This window comes from Raphanus sativus, chromosome 2 (assembly GCF_000801105.2).
Source record: "Raphanus sativus cultivar WK10039 chromosome 2, ASM80110v3, whole genome shotgun sequence".
In the NCBI taxonomy this organism is placed as follows: domain Eukaryota; kingdom Viridiplantae; phylum Streptophyta; class Magnoliopsida; order Brassicales; family Brassicaceae; genus Raphanus; species Raphanus sativus.
The window spans coordinates 18,440,179-18,459,220 of record NC_079512.1 but is presented as its reverse complement, the minus strand read 5'-3'; the positions used below and the strand labels follow the sequence as shown (position 1 = coordinate 18,459,220).

The 19,042-nt window shown below is 32.3% G+C and overlaps 3 protein-coding genes across 4 annotated transcripts; all 3 read right to left on the bottom strand.

Moving 5' to 3' along the window:
- Positions 1-6,997: 6,997 nt before the first annotated feature.
- LOC108837037 (uncharacterized) lies at positions 6,998-7,963 on the bottom strand. Its single transcript, XM_018610113.2, has one exon. It carries the CDS (start codon positions 7,961-7,963, stop codon positions 6,998-7,000), a length of 966 nt encoding a protein of 321 aa, XP_018465615.1.
- A 6,614-nt stretch (positions 7,964-14,577) lies between these two features.
- On the bottom strand, positions 14,578-16,397 carry LOC108841378 (uncharacterized). Of its 2 annotated transcripts, none has more exons than XM_057001828.1 (4): positions 16,045-16,397; positions 15,183-15,241; positions 14,979-15,092; positions 14,578-14,836 (listed from the first exon to the last, which is right to left on the bottom strand). In XM_057001828.1, exons 1-4 carry the CDS (start codon positions 16,310-16,312, stop codon positions 14,774-14,776), a joined length of 504 nt encoding a protein of 167 aa, XP_056857808.1. In that variant the 5' UTR covers positions 16,313-16,397; the 3' UTR covers positions 14,578-14,773. The 2 variants fall into 2 exon arrangements, with proteins under 2 accessions (XP_056857808.1, XP_056857814.1); XM_057001834.1 differs by having other exon boundaries at positions 14,578-14,830; positions 16,045-16,395.
- A 585-nt stretch (positions 16,398-16,982) lies between these two features.
- On the bottom strand, positions 16,983-18,672 carry LOC108843235 (protein CANDIDATE G-PROTEIN COUPLED RECEPTOR 7). Its single transcript, XM_018616373.2, has one exon. The coding sequence runs from the start codon at positions 18,506-18,508 to the stop codon at positions 17,180-17,182; it is 1,329 nt and encodes a 442-aa protein (XP_018471875.2). The 5' UTR covers positions 18,509-18,672; the 3' UTR covers positions 16,983-17,179.
- Positions 18,673-19,042: the final 370 nt, after the last annotated feature.

Here is a 19,042-nt window from a genome sequence, read left to right as displayed (position 1 = left end):
AGGAGAAATCCAAATGAGTTCTTAAACAAAAAAAATACTATTATTTTAATGTAAATTGATTAAACAATTTTTTTTTTCAAAAACCAACTAATGCAAATGAGACAAAGATGTATCTAATCTATTAAAATAGAGTCCTATTTTTATCTACTTATAAATGTTGTCATTTATATTTTGGACCTATTCATATTTTACTAGAAATAGATATTAATATGATCTTTTTGAAATCCCCTTGATTTACTTTCAATATTTCAATTTTTTCCCCTATTTTTTTGGCTACCAACATTAATTAGTTTCATTCTAATTACTATACATTCCTAAAACTCTCACCATTTATATTTATTTGAAACTATCTACATTTTATTGTATTTAATTGTTTCTTATTTATTTTTGCATTTAGTTTTTTCAAAACCTAAAATAGCTGATGTATTTAGTTGTGGTACGTTAGAAATATACAAGAACATTTCTTCCATTTTAACTATATATGACTTTATGATTGGTAAATTATATTATACAACTATATGAATTTTATAATATAAATAACCTTAATATTTTCATAGCTATAATGCTATATAAATATATAAGTACTATAATAAGTGATTTTAATTAAACATATTTTACTCTGATGTAGGCTAAAATATTAGATCATCATTTCTAAAATGGTTAGTTATACTATAAAAATATATATTTTTACAGTATAGCTAAATTTATTTATTTTAAAACGTATTGTACACAATAACAATTAATAACTAAGTAAAATATATAAAATAGATCACTATATACATATTTATTGTGTTTCAAAAAAAAGATCACTATGTATTAATAATGTCTAATAAGAAATTTAAACAATAAGATTATAAAGTTACACAACATAAAATACTAAAATGTAAATTATATATTTAAAATGTTTATGATAATATCAAAGTTATACATTTATAAAATGAAAAAATATCCGCACGGACGTGCGGGTTCAAATTCTAGTTGAGTACTTAAAACCCTCTAATCTAAGAATTTTTTGGACTCTCTCTTTTTTTTTTCAAATTATTATTATTTTTATTAATCTTAAAAACCCTCGACAAACTATTGTTGAAGGTACTCTAAGGCCATGATTATCGGTGGGTTTTTGAGGATTTCTTAGGGGTGGGACCCATCAAAACTTAAAAACCGGTTGCAGAAATAACAAAATAAAAATCATTTTCGCTAGTTTTTTGTACTGTTTGCGGGTCTCCGCAATTAATTCTCTTTTTATTTTTTTTTAATCAGACAAAAAAAAATATAAGAACCCCAAATGAAATTTCAGCGTTAATGATGGCCTAAGACTCGACTTAACTACCCTATTCAGAGATTTAATATATTAACTAGAGTTTGACCCGCCTTTTCAAAGGGCGGATAAAATTTTTTTTTGTCATCATCCTATGTATTGATCTTCTTCATTTGTTAAATGTTTGAGATTGGTTTAGTCAACAAATTCACTAACCCATCTTTTTATTCATCAATATGTTTAAATATAATGTTTGGTTTTTGGTTTTGGTTTTAGGTTGTTTTTCTTTTTGGATTTTGGTTTTAGTTTGATTATAATTTTTTATTTTTTGGTTCAAGAGATATATAAATCGTCCAGTTATTTATGAAAATAATTTAATATAACTATACTTGTATTTACCTGACCCGGATCTATGGGCTTAGTTTTTTTCCCAAAATTTGATTTACTGAAAATTAGAAATTTCATACATATATTTTTATTAAAAATTATTTTTATAGATACATAAATTAAAATTAATAAATATAATTTGTTTAAAATAAGATAATTCATTTATAAAACCCGCCATTATTAATTTTACTTATATTTAAAACTGTAAATTACAGTAAAAATATTTTTAATTTTTATATTGGTAAACATTTATGTTTTTATTATATAAATAAAATATATTTCATTCAACCCGTATCATACTATATCGAATTATTTTTAATACTCAAATTTAAATATGTAATTATTTCTTATTTTATATATCTTACTTTAATATTTTATTTTAATACGTTGAAGTATGTGGTAAAATTCATGAATGTGTGTTATTCTTTAATTTTATGATTTATAAAATATTTAATAAATTAATTAAGTTACTTTATATTTATTAGTTTATGTATTAATTTAATTATGAATATAAACATTACGGGAATATTATTTTTATTCTATAATGAAAGAATTAATATTAGTTAATAATTTATTTAATATTAATTACCATTTTTATTATTTAAAAATAAATATTAAAAATAAATTTTGTTTACATCTTAAATAAAAAGACTTTAAAATATAACGCATGTGCTTTTTAGTTGTATGACTTTTTTTATTTTTTAATGAAATAAGACTATACAATCTTGTGGATCATGAAACTATTAACAAAGTTAATTGTTGTGATTTGGCATTAGTTTATTTTGTTATCAATTATCTATTATAATATTTATGTTTGACATTTAGATTATTTAGATTTAAAATTTAATTTTCTTATTCACATCAATACTATTAAAACATGAGCAATATTTATCGACTACTTTTTGGACTATAAAAAAAGTTGTTGCAGTCTAACTATATTCAAATTTCTTCCCTATAAAAACGATTACACTAATTTATATAATCATGTCCACTACTTATTAATCAGTTACGTTATATATATATATATATATATATATATATATATATATATATATATATATATTCATTAAATTACACAGCTAATTGAAAACTATGTGATGTATACAGAGCACTACAATAAAACCTTTCTATTAGTAAATAAATCATGAACATATAGTTGACAAAGAAAATCGTGAACATATTGCCAACATGTTATAAAAAGACTTATAAATTTTATATGTATCGGAAATTTTATAGAAAGAAATTTTATACCCGCAGGAGAAAGATAACACTGATATATGATAAATAAATGAGAGAGAGTTTCTTATAGAAAAGAGGAAGAGAGGTGTGTTTACAATCGAACGAATTTGTTCGTTTATATAGAGAGTAAAAAGGAAAAGTTACTGTGCGTGCATAGTGACGTGGGCTCCACATAATAAATATTTACTTCATTTGTCAAAATTACGGTGCGTATATCGTTGACATTGTTTCTTCTTCTGTTTTTCATGTTTATAACACTCCCCCTTGGAGACCAGTGTCACTATCATCTTTTGCTCAACGTCTTTGTTGCCTCGTTAAAAACCTTTTTAGGAAAACCCAATGGGAAAAACCATAGTAAAGTAAAAAGAGTACAACCACGTAAGCTCCCCCTCGAATGAGCAGTCATAGATCCTTCTGATGACGCATTCCAATATTATGAACATGTTTTCTGAACACCGAGGTAGGAAGTGATTTAGTGAAGAGGTCAGCTGCATTGTCGCATGATCGAACGTATCTTACTTCAATCTCTTTCTTCTTCTCGAGCTCTTGGGTGTATGAGAAGAACTTCGGGTGTATATGTTTTGTTCTATCGCTTTTGATATATCCTTCCTTCGTTTGAGCAACACATGCCGCATTATCTTCGTATAGAATAGTTGGCTCCGTATTTTCGTCAATTCCGCTGCTTGAACAGATATGTCGACTTATTGATCTTAGCCATACACATTCTCTACTTGCTTCATGGAGTGCGATGATCTCAGCATGATTTGAAGAAGTGGCTACAAGCGTTTGTTTCTGAGAACGCCAAGATATAGCAGTGCCTCCGATCGTGAAAACGTATCCTGTTTGTGATCGGGCTTTGTGTGGATCTGAAAGATATCCTGCATCTGCAAAACCAACCATTGGACCTTTTGAATCTTTAGAGTAAAATAAGCCCAAATCAATGGTCCCTTGAAGGTAACGAAAGATATGCTTAATTCCATTCCAATGTCTCTTTGTGGGAGATGAGCTGAATCTTGCCAAAAGATTAACAGCGAATGATATATCAGGCCGTGTACAATTTGCAAGATACATCAGCGCTCCGATTGCACTTAGATATGGTACTTCTGGACCAAGTATCTCTTCATTTTCCTGAGATGGTCGGAATGGATCACTTTCAATATTAAATGACCTAACAACCATTGGAATGCTAAGAGGAGTTGATTTATCCATGTTAAAGCGTTTCAACACTCTTTTAGTGTATGTGGATTGATGCACAAATATACCATTTTGATAATGCTCTATTTGTAGGCCAAGACAATACTGTGTCTGTCCGAGATCTTTCATCTCAAATTCTCCTTTGAGATAGTCTGATGCATTTTGTATTTCCTTCTGAGTTCCAATAATATTTAGATCATCAACATATACCGCGATTATCACAAATCCGGATTTTGTTTTCTTGATAAAAACACATGGACATATGGGATCATTTACATATCCTTCTTTTGTTAAATGCTCACTGAGACGATTATACCACATACGTCCAGATTGTTTTAACCCATATAATGATCTTTGCAATTTTATTGCACATAACTCTTTCGGTTTGGAACTTAATGCTTCTGGCATTTTAAATCCATCAGGAACTTTCATGTAGATATCAGTATCTAATGACCCGTATAGATAGGCTGTAACAACATCCATAAGACGCATCTCAAGATTCTTATCAGCAGCTAGATTCATCAGGAATCTAAAGGTGATTGCATCCATAACAGGGGAATATGTTTCCTCATAATCTATTCCCGGTCTTTGAGAAAAACCTTGGGCGACAAGACGAGCTTTGTATCTCGTGATCTCATTTTTCTCATTTCGTTTTCGAACGAAAACCCATTTGTACCCAACAGGTCTCACATCTACAGGTGTGAGTACAATAGATCCAAATACTTCTCGTTTATTAAGCGAATCAAGTTCGGTTTGTATTGCATCTTTCCATTGTTTCCAATCATATCTCTTTTGACATTCATAAACAGATTTTGGTTCTGGATCTTCGATTTCTTCATTTATTTCACTTGACACAATATATGAGAAAGCATCATCAACATCATCTTTTTCATTTCTGTTCCATATCTTCTTATTATGGATGTAGTTGATAGAAATCTCATGATTTCTTTCTGACTCAGGATGCTCTAGTTTTTCAGTATTCTCATCGTTTGTTTCTTCCAAAATATTTTCTGCTATTTTGGGTGTATCAGTCACCTCGATATCCTTTTGTTTTCTAGAATTTTTATTCTTAGAACCAGCAGGTCTACCTCGCTTCAAGCGTGTTTTAGACTCACGTGTATCATTTTCTTTTCCTTGATCATTTGGTACTTTGATACAAGCAGGAGCATTTGCAGCTGGTATATGAGATTTAGTTACCGTCTTGGTATCCACAAATGCATCAGGTAGCTGATTTGCTATACTCTGTAAATGCATGATTCGTCGAACTTCTAGTTCTGACTCCTTAGTAGGAGGATCAAGATATAACAACGAAGGTACACTCCATTTGATATCATTTTCTACATTTTTGTTTTCTCCCCCTAGAACTGGGAATACTTTCTCATCAAAATGACAATCGGCAAAACGTGCCGTAAAGACATCACCAGTCTGTGGTTCTAGGTATCGTATAATTGATGGAGAATCACAACCAACATATATTCCCAACCTTCTTTGTGGTCCCATCTTTGTACGTTGTGGTGGTGCTACAGGCACATATACCGCACAACCAAAAACTTTAAAATGGGAAATGTTTGGTTCTCGACCAAATGCTAACTGTAATGGAGAATACTTATGGTATGCACTTGGTCTTATCCGAATAAGTGCTTTTGCATGCAAAATAGCATGTCCCCATACAGAGGTTGGAAGTTTTGATCTCATGATCAATGGTCTTGCAATCAATTGCAGGCGTTTAATCAATGACTCGGCCAAACCATTTTGAGTATGAACATGAGCCACCGAATGTTCAACTTCAATCCCCGTTACCATACAGTAATCATTGAATGCTTGGGATGTGAATTCACCAGCGTTGTCTAATCTAACTCTTTTAATAGTGTAATCGGGAAACTGTGCTCGCAGTTTGATTATCTGAGTTAAAAATCTCGCAAATGCCACATTTCGAGATGATAATAGACAGACATGTGACCATCTACTGGATGCGTCAATTAATACCATAAAATAGTGGAATGGTCCACAAGGTGGATGTATGGGTCCACATATATCTCCTTGAATTCTTTCAAGGAATTTTGGTGATTCTGTATTGATTTTGGTTGGCGACGGTCTTACGATCAGTTTACCAAGAGAACATGCAACACATGTCATTTTATTCCCTTGAGAAATCTCCTGGATTTTCAGTGAATGACCATGTGAGCTCTCTATGATTCTACGCATCATTGAGGTGCCTGGGTGGCCGAGCCGGTCATGCCATATTGTGAAATCTTCTGGATTTTCTTTTATTACAAGATTGGATTCGATTGCATCTATGTAGGTATGATGCAATCCCGAAGGGAGTTCGAGAAACTTTTCCAATATATGTCTTTTGCCATATTTCTCAGAAGTTACATACATGTACTTCCTTCCATCCTCAGTTGCAGACTGAGTATCATATCCATGACGATAGATATCTTTGAAACTCAACAAATTCCTTTTAGAACTCGGAGAGTATAAGGTATTTTTTATGGATAATCTTGTTCCATTTGGCAATGTAAAGTTAGCTTTACCAGCACCTTCAATCAAGTCTGCAGGACCTGATATTGTATTGACAATAATTTTTGTCGATTTTAAATCAGAGAAATATCTCTTTTGTTTCAAAATGGTGTGTGTTGTTCCACTATCTGGTATACATATTTCTCGAATCCGTTTCTTGGATTTTGTTTCACTGGCATTCTGATTTATTTCTGTAATAGTCATAAACATCAATAAAAAGAGAAACATGAAATTCATTCATATAATAATCATATCAGAAAACATACAATAATTATACACTAAAGTGACGTTAAACCATCATTATTCGTTTAAGACAGGAAATGTAATAATTATACATGACAATACTGAAGATTATTTAGTAGTCTTATTATAAGCACTTCAGTTCTCTTCAGGAGGAATCTAGTCCAACTCATTTGCGAAATCAGAGGCATCGAGGTACGATGTCCCCTCAAAATTTTCTGTGAGATTCACTTCCTTAGCTTTGCCTTTCGTGGATTCTTGATATAACTTACAGAGATGTGGAGGAGTACGACAGGTACGAGACCAATGTCCCTTACATCCACATCTGTAACATACACTCTCACGCTTCTGGGTGGTATCTTCTTGAGTTTCTTTGCCCTTAGGACCTTGTTCGGATCTAACCCATTTGTTAGATCCCTTCCATTTGGGATTGTAAGTTTTTCCACGTTTGCTGTTGAAATGGCGACCACGACCACGACCCCGACTGGTTTGGGTTCTTCTCTCTGAGTTTTCTATCGCCGTAGCATTCACTTCAGGGAATGCTTTGGCTCCCGTAGGTCGGGAATTGTGGTTTTTGATCAGAAGCTCATTGTTCTTTTCAGCCAACATGAGCGCAACCATCAATTCAGAAAATCTCGTGTACCCGCATTTTCTGTAAATTTCGGGTAGGAAGTGAAGCTGTTTGTGGAAAGTGTTGTATGTCTTATTCATCATTTCTGCTTCAGAGACAGGGTTACCGCAATACTTCAGGAGTGAAACTATCCTCAGGACAGCGGAATTGTATTCCTCAACCTTTTGAAAATCCTGAAACCTCAGATTTTTCCACTCTTCTAGAGCGTGAGAGAGGTTGACTTCCTTTTGGTTATCGAACCTTTCTTTTAAAGCTTGCCACAGTTCAGCTGGGTCTTCTATGCTCGCATAGTCATGCGTAACATTCTCATCGAGGTGTTTTTTCAGGAAAATTATCGCTTCAGCCTTATGCTCAGGCGGCGATTTGTTACCGATTACAATCGTCTCGGTTAACTTTTTCATAATCAGATAGGGTTTCACGTTTGTGACCCATCCGACATAGTTTTCGCCAGTTATTTTGAGAGCCGGAAACTGAAGATGCTCGATTCTTGCCATTTGTATTTCTAAAAACAAGTATAATAAATTTTATTAGAATTTCATAATATTTAGAATGAACCGTTTATATTAATCATGCAAGCAATTACAAAGAGAAACAATGCATAGAAAAGTAAACCGATATTCATTGTAAATTCTCCTGGAGCAAATTCTCCAACGAATAAACCGTAAATAGAAACACAAATTAGAATTGCAACTAAAATCAAAAACGTGCGGATCATCTTTCTTGAGAGAGAAAAATGAGAGAAAATTATTTGAAAATATTTGGGAGAAGATGAATAATTTTTGATGAAGAAAATGAGTGAAGTATGAGTGTATTTATAGATGTAAAATTACTGTTCATAGCCGTTTGAAAAAGGAAAAAAATTGAATTTTTTTTCTTTGTGACCGTTGGGGTTAAATCGTTGAATCGAAAATCAGTCTGAAAATATCGTAATAATCAGTCAATCAATTTCAGTAAATTTCACAATATTTTTATATAGGTGAGCAAACATCACGATATAATAAACAGATAAATATCAATCGCATTATGGTGATAAATAAATTTCCATATTAGTATTAAATAAATTTTATGGTGGCACAGCCAAGCCAAATAATTATGGTGTAATTAACAATCAAGGTTAATTAACGAGGCGACATACCGCCCGCATTAATATAGATAAATAATAGTGAATTAAAAAAAAACACTATAAATAATAAACAATAATATAGGCGGTATACCGGCCATTATAGCAGGGTAAATATGATACATATAAATTTTACCGAATTGCAGAGTGATCGTGCTGATAACGTGTTATAAAAAGACTTATAAATTTTATATGTATCGGAAATTTTATAGAAAGAAATTTTATACCCGCAGGAGAAAGATAACACTGATATATGATAAATAAATGAGAGAGAGTTTCTTATAGAAAAGAGGAAGAGAGGTGTGTTTACAATCGAACGAATTCGTTCGTTTATATAGAGAGTAAAAAGGAAAAGTTACTGTGCGTGCATAGTGACGTGAGCTCCACATAATAAATATTTACTTCATTTGTCAAAATTACGGTGCGTATATCTTTGACATTGTTTCTTCTTCTGTTTTTCATGTTTATAACACAACACATGTATACTACTATATCATTTCATATGTCTTTTTGTCCTTCACATTTACTGTATGTTTATTGTATGTTTACTCTATACAACATAAACATAAAGGATGGTATAAATTATGTGGCCATGACCGACCATGTTTTTATGTTGTAAAAGTGTTTGTGTTATGTATTTTGAAATGAACGTGCTTGTGTTATGTTTTTCATTATTACTTACAATATAAATATTATTTTAAATAATATTTAAGTAAAATTTATAATAATTTTTAAATTTGTTGAACTTTGCATAAATTAGTTTGTCAAATAATCAAAAAACAAAATCCAACAAAACATATATAAAGTAAGAAACAACAAATACATATGGGTTTGAAATAATTAATTGAATAAAAAAATTATATAAATTATTGTATTTGAAAAATTATATAAACAAAATATATTATTAAATATATACTATACCTAACCAATTATTTTAATATTTCAAAACAAGATCTATAAAAGTATATTCTTAAGTATCTTTTACTAAGATTACATCTTAATAATATCTTTTATTTAAAATGTAAATACACATTTCTTTTGAATATTTACTTTTAAATCATAAAAATCATTTTTAATAACTAACTGTAGTTAAAAACGATTTTTAATCAATTTTTTATTTATATACTAAGAAATAAAATTCTATAGTATTTATATATACGTAATTTATATTCATAATTAAATTGCTACATCAAGTAATAAATATAAAGTAACTTAATCTATCTATTAACTATTTTCTAAATTATAAAATAACATAATAAAATAAATGCATGAATTTTACAACATATTTCAACTTATTAAAAACAAATATTAAAGTACGATATATCAACTAATAAATAATTTCATAAGTTAATATATACATATATATTTGTATTAAATATTTTTAAAAATTTAATTTATTTATCAAGTATATGGCGGGTTGAATGACAATAGTTAATTTGTATAATAATGCTAGCCAAAAATTATAATCCAGTATATAAGATTACAACAAAATTGCGGGCTTAATAGAACTTTGAAATAGAGTTTAACCAGATTACATATAGAGTCATCGATGTTATCGGTTTAGCTGCAGGTCCGGACCGGGTTACAGAACACTAAATATAACACTTCATGTGTAACATTTAAAAATATGTACGCAATCAAAATTGCGGGTTTAATAGAACTTTTAAATAGAGTTTAACCAGATTACATATTGAGTCATCGATGTTATCAGTTTAACTGCGGGTTCAGACCGGGTTACAGAACACTGAATATAACACTTCATTTGTAACATTTTAAAGTAAGTACGCAATCAAAGATAAAAAAAAATTATATCATTCGAAAAAAATCTCGCCCTTTTAAGGGCGGATCAAAATCATCATAATGCAAACTTTTAAGATTGATAATAATCTCAGACATTTAACAAAAGCGGAAAATCAATACATAGGATGATGAAAAAAGAAATCTTGCCCGCCCTTTGAAAGGGCGGGTCAAACTCTAGTTAGACATTAATAATACTTAAAGATTTTCAGTTTAGGATATAACTCGTAAACTGAAATTTTATACTGCTAGATTTTGATCCGCGCTTTCAAAGCGTATGATTATTTTCGAAACATTTCAAAATTTATTTTATATAAATATGTATTCTTATACATTTAGATTTATAAATGAAACTTTATATTTTAAAATCCGACCCGACCCGCAGTTAAATTGACAAATTGTGTGGTCTCGTATGTAGTTCGGTTTAGTTTAAAAAAAATATTATTTAAAAATCTTATAAACCCGTAAAAACAACTAAAACCGGGGATCTGGCTACCAGTTGAACTGATAGATGATCCAATATGAAATTCGGTTTGACTTAAAATATTATAGTCAAATTAAATTTTCATTTTGTTGTAAGGATAATAGATCAATATTCGAAAGGATGCATACTAAAAATGAAATATATGTGAGCATCAATAATTTGTATATATTTTTATTATAATTTAATGATTTATGTTTGTAAATATAATTTTCATTTATTTAATTAGTTTACTTTTATTATTCACATGTTATTAGATTTTTTTATTTTCTGTTTATGACTTATTTTAAATTTAAATTTAATTTCATTATTCGCATTAAAATGTAAATATTTAGTAATTTTAATCTTTATATATATATTTTTTTTATTATATATATATATATATTAATTATGTTTTACAACTAATTAAACCATTGATCCACACTCTCTTGCATCAATTTATGTTAATGTTATGTTTTATGATATAATTGTGTTAATATATTGTTGAATTAGTTAATATTAAACAAATATTTTTGTGTTTGAATAATCCGTAAAAATATATTCATAAAAATATCAAGTAACATGTTTCATCTTGTTTTAAATATTAATAGTATCGAACTATCAATATTTTTTTTATCATATATATATATATATATATATAGATTATGTATATGTATATCTAATTTAATAAGAATTATATTTTTATGTATTTAGTGAGTGTTTTGAAGAAATTGTTTTTTGTTTGCATTTGGATTAATATATAGTTGTATATATACTAATTAATAGACATATATAATTATTTATTACATTAATAAATATAATATAATTTATTTTTATTGAAATTTCGTATTTATATAAATTAAATTCACTAATTTAAAAAAATAATAGATTAGTTAGTTAGTTTCTTAATTTTAGGCATGGTGTATATTAATTTCAATTAAATTAGATATATGAATATATGAATAGAAATAATATGAAAGATAATTAAATTATATATATAAATATATGAAAAGAAATAATAGGACCAACCTATATTTTTTTGATAGTCCAAAAAATAGTCGATATATATTGCTTCTGTTTAATAGTATTGATATTATATCTACGCCTAAGATTCTGGACTAGCTGAGTCTGCCAATATGTTAAGTGAAATTTTTAATAACAATTATATATATAATAATTTAGAGGTAAACGTTCTAAACAAGAATTATTTTTTTGTTAATTGAGAAATTCCAAATGAATATTAACAAGCATCATTTGTCTGTATCTTTACTGGACGTTGATCATCCTATCCCAAAGATCTTGAACTAGGAGGATGAGATTCAACTTCGTTGGGACGATTATCACCGTTCCAGCACTAGATTAAACTTTCTTTGGTTAAAAGACATGAATATCTATCTGCACGCAAAACTATGAAGATAATAGAAAAAAATTAAGAGACAATTGGCAAACCGACTAAGAAAAACATTGCACATTAACCATCATTTTGAAGAGTTTGCAGTTTTTGTCTTGATTCTGATTTCAGCTTAAATTTAATTGTCTAGAGGAAATTGAACAAGGTTTTAACGCCAATAAAAGATATCGAGGAGATTACGGAAAGTATATTCTTGCACGCTCACGCAAAGAGTGTGAATCGCACTCAACACCAATCGTTTAAAAGTCACTTCACACTGGAGACAGCATATAGTATTACCACTTCCGATATTTCTATGGAACCGTAAACTTTAATGCTTTGGATGATTGATTACAAAGGACAAAAAGTCATCATAGCATAAAATTTTGTGCTAAGACAAAGAGAAGCAAAAACATAGGATCTCTTTCTCAAAGAGACATGGGTAGTTTTAAAACAACTACTAGATTCTGATCCGCCCTTAAAAAGGCGGGTATTTTTTTGTTGTTTTTTCAATATAAAGATTGATAATTCTTCGTTTTAATTATATAAACTGTGACATGATCAAGTTTTAATTATGCGGGTTTGTTATAGTATGTACAGTAGGATGAAATTTAAAATGCGTCACAACCGTTTTATGTTTGTAAATAAGTTAAGCAGTGGTTTTATACTTTTATCCGAAATTCTTACTTGGACCATTATATAATTTTAAAGATTTATAATTTATATAAAATATTGCTAAACATATAAATTGGCCAATAATATTTTTGATTAAGTCTTATCCTCGTATAGTTACAAAATTTCAATCTCTAATATAACCTTATTAAAATTATTGCAGACTTTAATTTGTGGTATTGATATTAAAAAGTTTATGGAATTTGAAATTGATTATATAAAAACATAACCCATTTAATTAGTTAGTAAGTACATCTAAATATTAAAATAGGCCCACAAAATCGAAAGACAATAATGCCATTAATGATTTTTTTTTGTTTGTTCATATCATTAAAGACATTTTTGGAAAATTTAAAACATTCATTAAGGGTATAATTTGGGAATGATTCTGTTTTAATGGTATTGATATTAGGCCTGGGCATTCGGGTCGTCGGGTCGGGTTTGGGCTGGATCCTTTCGGGTCCGGATCTTTCGGGTCTAGGAGTTTAGGACCCAATAGGGTAATTTCAAATTTTCGGTTCCGGGTCGGTTCGGGTCGGGTCGGGTCTTATATAGTTGGACCATTCGAGTAACTAGAATTTATCGGTTCGGTTTTGGGTCGGGTTCGGGTCGGGTTCGGTTCGGGTTCGACCTAAAAAATATCTAAAAATACAAAAAAAACTAAAAATATTAATATATCTGAAAATATTTGACATTTTATTTAAAATTTGTGTGTTTTATTATATTAAAATGTGTATATATACTAAACTATGCGAGATAGAACAATAATTGGTTGTCTCCTATAGACAAATAACCCGTCTTCGACTCCCCATTAATTCATTTTATTTAATTTATATTATTAATTCGGGTACCCGCCGAGTTTCGGGTTTGGGTCGGGTCGGATCCAAGACCCGCGGGTCCTCTACAACAAGACCCGATAAGATAATTTGATCTGGTCGGTTTCTACCCGGACCGGGTTTTTCGGATCGGTTTCGGGTCGGGTCTTCGGGTCCGGGTAAAATGCCCAGGCCTAATTGATATGTAGCAGACTATCATACGAGTTTAAGCGACAAGTTGAATGCATGAATATGGAACATTTGAATATCATCACGTATTATTATTATTATTATTATTATTATTATTATATTATTTATTATTATTATTATTATTATTATTATTATTATTATTATTATTATTATTTTTTTTTTGGTTGCCTTGAAAATAATTGAGGCCGCGTAACAAGGACATGTGAAACATATTCGGATCTTGATGTTAAATGAAGATCAAGATGAAGACATTTTTGTTGTTTGTTTTGTCGCTAAATAAGGCATTTATTACAACTCATAAGCATGGTTTTATGGAGGTTGATAAATATAAAAGCAGTTCTCTCTCTATGGAATAATTAAAAAACAGAACTCGAAGGTTTTGACTTGGAGAGGTATTGGCCACATGCGAGCAGCTTTTATTCTCCTAAAGATCTTTTGGACCATAACATTCGTATCCTCTCTCATCTACCAAATGTCGGCGAGGTCACTTTTATTATTATTGTCTCGCCTCTCTGTGTACCTTGAAAGTAGTACAAAACTACATAACACACTTAAACCCATGATCTATGTTATGTAAACAGCCCTGCAATGAGCTTTATGCAGATCATTATTCATTGGAACTGGTCTCATAACTATGATAAAAAGGCTAAAAACACAATTCAACTATTAAAGAAAAAAATACAGATTCATGAAGCTATTTGTTCCAATTCCAAAACCCACAAACGAGTCGAGTCTCAGTTTTTTTTTATAAATAATAACGGTTAAAACAAGAAAGCTCATGACCCTAGTCCATCTTTATCAATTGTGACCAGTAGTAATGTATAATCAAAAAAAGGGACACTAAAGCTTCAACTTCTTATTGGGTCTCTTCAACTTGGCATCTTCATCGACTATGATCTGTTGCTTTCAAAAAAGATTAGCACACGCAGATATCAGTGAAGGAATCCACCAAGTAACGTAAATAGACTTTTATAAAATCGTGTTGGGAAAATAAAAAGCAAATAGAAAGATGAAATAAGGAAAAAAGATGGGGAGGGAGATAAACCTTATGCTTTTTGTTTTTCTTCTTCTTTTTCTCTTCTTTTTGCTTCTTTGCGTTTTTCTTCTTTTTCTTTTTGGTAAGCTTAATGTTCTCTATCTTATCATCATCAGAAGATACCTATAACATGACGAACAAGGCGCAAGAACTGGTCAGTAGAACATATTTCATACTTATATAGAAGGAAAGATAGTAGAGAGAATCAGATACCTCGACGTCTTCAAATGAGGCAACGTGTTGGATTCTTCTTCCTGAACTCGAAGCCCCACCTGAGACCAGTAGAGTACCATAAAGACTATGCCTTCACATTCCGATATTAACAGAGCTTTGAAATAAACTAATTCTGCCATATATGTAGTCCTCAACAACAACATAACAGATGCAGGTGCCAGGTTCCGATAAAAGCAAATCTCCCCGTGTTAGTATGCTATGTTGTTTTCACCGACCTCTAGGAATAATATTATTCTGAACTTTTAAGTGAGCTATACTTGAGTTCACAGTTACAAATTTACAATGGACTTATAGTGTGAAAACCGTTTCCCACTTTTCATACTTCTCCTAGAAGGTTAGAGTTGGGCTTGCATACAAAATCTCGGAAGAACTTGTGTGCCTATCTCTCAACCCTAATGCCAACCAAAATCTAGGAGTGCAGATGAGAACCAGACGTGATTCTCCTTTTATTCACGCTTTTGAATCAATTACAGAAGATGAAGAGAGAACAAACTTAAAGTAAATTACCAAAGGATAGAAATTGAACCCTGGTTTGAATTCTAGATCAACAACCTAAACTCTCCTAAGCACAAACCAACATCCTAGCCTAATTTAAGAGTGAGTTTAACTCATTCCTCTAGCAACTAACCGATAAGGCGTGTTACTGAGTATCTAAACAAGATTACACCTCATCAGCACCTCACCTCAGCTCTCTGCTAATGCTTAGAGCTATCAACGGGGACTATAATGCTATAAGCCTCTCTGACAAACTAAATCCCGTTTTCATTCCCATTCCAAAATCACAACTTTGAGACATATATAATATTATCAAAAGGATCTTGTTTTTTTTGTAAATACTCACTGGAAATAACGGTGTCTCTGGCGTTTTTGACGGCTAATTCGATAAGATCAGGATCAATGGAAGACAGCCCATTGGGATCTTGCAGCTTCCGTTCTAGAAACTTGGCTAAAGCAGCCGCCTTGTTCGTTTTCAAGGGTCCACCTGGATGAGCCAATCTGGGCGGCTGAGAGCGAGAAGTGGAGGGAAGAGAAGTAAGCGGAGCGAATTTGCTTCCTCTCAGAGCTCTCTTCTCGTCTTCCGTCAGCTCCTCCATGCCTCCTCCTCCCATTGCAATTTCCGACGGCGGAATACTCTGAAGAAGCTTTCACGGCCGTCTTTAAAACCAAAATTCTCGCCCAATTATTAAACCGATCGAACCGGTTGTCAACCAGTTAAATTTTATATTTTATATTTATTTTCGTGACCAAAACGGCAGCGTTTGGAGGGAAGAAGACGCGGCCGCACGTGATTTCACCAGGAGTTGACTGCATTGCATGTTCGTCCGCAATTGAAATGAGCTTTTTGATGAGTTTGCTTTCTCTGAGTAATGGCATCATATCTGGAAAGCATCATCCATTCATTATATAGAAGCCCTCTGGGTAGATGTTGCAGTAATATCTGATATACAGATTTCCATTGAGCTACAAACATTTATCACTGAATCTATTCACTCAGTGTGGAATACACAAACAGGACGATCTTCTCGACATAATTTGGAATCTAGGCCTGCCTTAGACAAGGGCCCTCCGTCTAAGCACACTTCTTATAGGAACCAGCTCAAACGGACAGTATGTTCCAATCACTTACAACCTCATATGCATGTCTCAGTTGAAGGACAAGAAGTAGTCTTAGACCTATTGGTGTACGAACAATGCCCATGGTTTATTAGTCCAGTAGCTAGCTCGGATGGGCTGGTCACTGAACGTTTTGGGATTCTATACAAACTATACACAATATAATTGTTTCTTGAATTTGCAACGATTAAAGCTATAAAAAAGTGTTGAACGTTTGTAACAATGGAGTTTTCAATGTAAAAAAGAACAAAATTTAACACACAGGAAACAAAAAAAAAAGGTAGTTGCAATATTAGCCGACATTAACATAAGACATACTCTGTGTCTTCCAGAGCCTCAGACTTCTTTTGCCTTTTTTTATCTCAAAGCTCAAACTCATCGTCTCTAAGGGCAATAGCAGCAGCTTCTTCTTCATCATCATCAACAGCAAAGTACTCATTCTTCTCCTCAGGCCTAAACATATAAAACATGATCACATAGAACACCAAACTCACAATCTCCTCCGCCGCAAAACTCACCCACTGGTACTTATAAGCCGCAATCGTCTTAAGCGCAAACACCACGATCCTCGTGAAGTAAAGATACCCAATGACAACAATGTAGAACTGCCTAAACAACGTCAGCTTCGACAAGTTCCTGGCCGCTTTACCATCGGTTTTCGACGTTTCCCTCAACGCTCTAATCGACCATACGATAGGGAAGATAATCGCACAGCAGCATATGATATCAACAAGCAAGAACACTTGGTTCCACGTGACCCAATCCTTAATAAAAGGTCCGGTCTCACCGATCACGATCGAAGCAATGTTGGCAAGCACCTGAAGAGGGATCACAATCATCAACACGTTCTTCTCCTTCTCCTGCAAGAACGGCTTCAAGAACGACCATCCCGTTCCGATCAAGATGATCACGGTGAAGAGGAGCACGACTCTGATGAACTGGAAGATGTAGAAGAGTATGTCCCATCCGTGAGGCGTCCCCGTGATCTTCACGTAGTGTTTGTCTTCAGCTGCACAGATCAGATTCAACGATTTGATTAGAAGCAGACCTGCCATGAGGAGATGGATCCGGTGAACGACTCGCTTGTTGGTATAGCAAGTGTATCCCCAGTAGCCGAGGAAGGTTGCGTAGCAGAGGAAGAAGAAGGAGTAGAGAGACGGTAGCTGCGTGGCTCCGGCGGGTAAGTAGTCTTTAGATCCGTTCGGATCTTTGTTGTACATCTCGGTTCGAACCGCCATGGAGACTTTAGTCTCGGGAGCGCAGTTCGCGAAGAAGAGAGAGTACTCGTTGGGGGAAGTCACGGGGTACGAGTGGTTGAATCGAGAGTTCGGAGGAGGAGATAGATCTCTGAAGGTGAATAGATGCGTGACGTAGTGCGAATCGAGGACGCAGAACCTAGGGTTCTGCTGGATCTCGAGGAGGACCTGGAGGAGGGACTCTTCGGAGAGGAGGAAGAAGCCGAGGCGAGACGGATCTGGATTCGGATCTGGGGAGGTGGAGACGACGGAGACGGAGGAGACTGAGACGGTGACGTGGCCGGTGTGCGTGAATCCGAATTTCTCGAAGAGGATCATGGGGCGAGCGTCGTCGGAGATGACGAGGGATTTGATCTCGGCCGTGGAAGGAGGAACGGCGGCGGAGATGAGGAGGAAGAGGAGGAGGACGACGACGGTGAGGGGCGTTTTCGTCATTTTGAGGTCGATGGGCTTGAGAACGTGTAGGAGGAAGTTGGAACCGGATCGAGTAACCGTCGGCGAATTTGATTTTCGATTTATATGGATCTTCTGTTATCTCAGATCTGAGTCAATGTATACTTTCTTATTTTTCTGCATCATTTTGATTATACAATTTAATTAGCACTATACATTTTGATTATGAATTAATTTTGCTTTTTTTTTGTTAGTTTCTCTATAGTTGTATTAGGTTATTTTACTTTTTTTATTATTCTTTATTATCTATTTCTCACATTTTCTCTAATTTTAGATAATTTATTTATTTATTTCTTTTTAATAATTTTAGTTTCGTTTATTTTTTTGTATTCTCCATAATTTAGGTTATTTATACTAGAGAATTATCCTATGATATCACTAAAACTTTTTTGTCTGTCTCAAATAATCAAAATAATTCAAATATTTTCGTTAAAAATATAAATATGCACTTATATTCATAAGGGTAACTAATCTAGACGTTATGATTCAGAGTTAACAGGTGAGATTTTAAGATAA

Excerpts from the sequence above, each read along its gene's own strand:
- LOC108837037 (XM_018610113.2), bottom strand. The coding sequence starts at position 7,963 with ATGGCAAGAATCGAGCATCTTCAGTTTCCGGCTCTCAAAATAACTGGC.
- LOC108841378 (XM_057001828.1), bottom strand. The coding sequence starts at position 16,312 with ATGGGAGGAGGAGGCATGGAGGAGCTGACGGAAGACGAGAAGAGAGCT. Across the intron at positions 15,242-16,044 it reads CAGAGACACCGTTATTTCCA|GTGGGGCTTCGAGTTCAGGA; the intron begins GTGAGTATTTAC and ends TACTGGTCTCAG. Across the intron at positions 15,093-15,182 it reads CCTCATTTGAAGACGTCGAG|GTATCTTCTGATGATGATAA; the intron begins GTATCTGATTCT and ends GTCATGTTATAG.
- LOC108843235 (XM_018616373.2), bottom strand. The coding sequence starts at position 18,508 with ATGACGAAAACGCCCCTCACCGTCGTCGTCCTCCTCCTCTTCCTCCTC.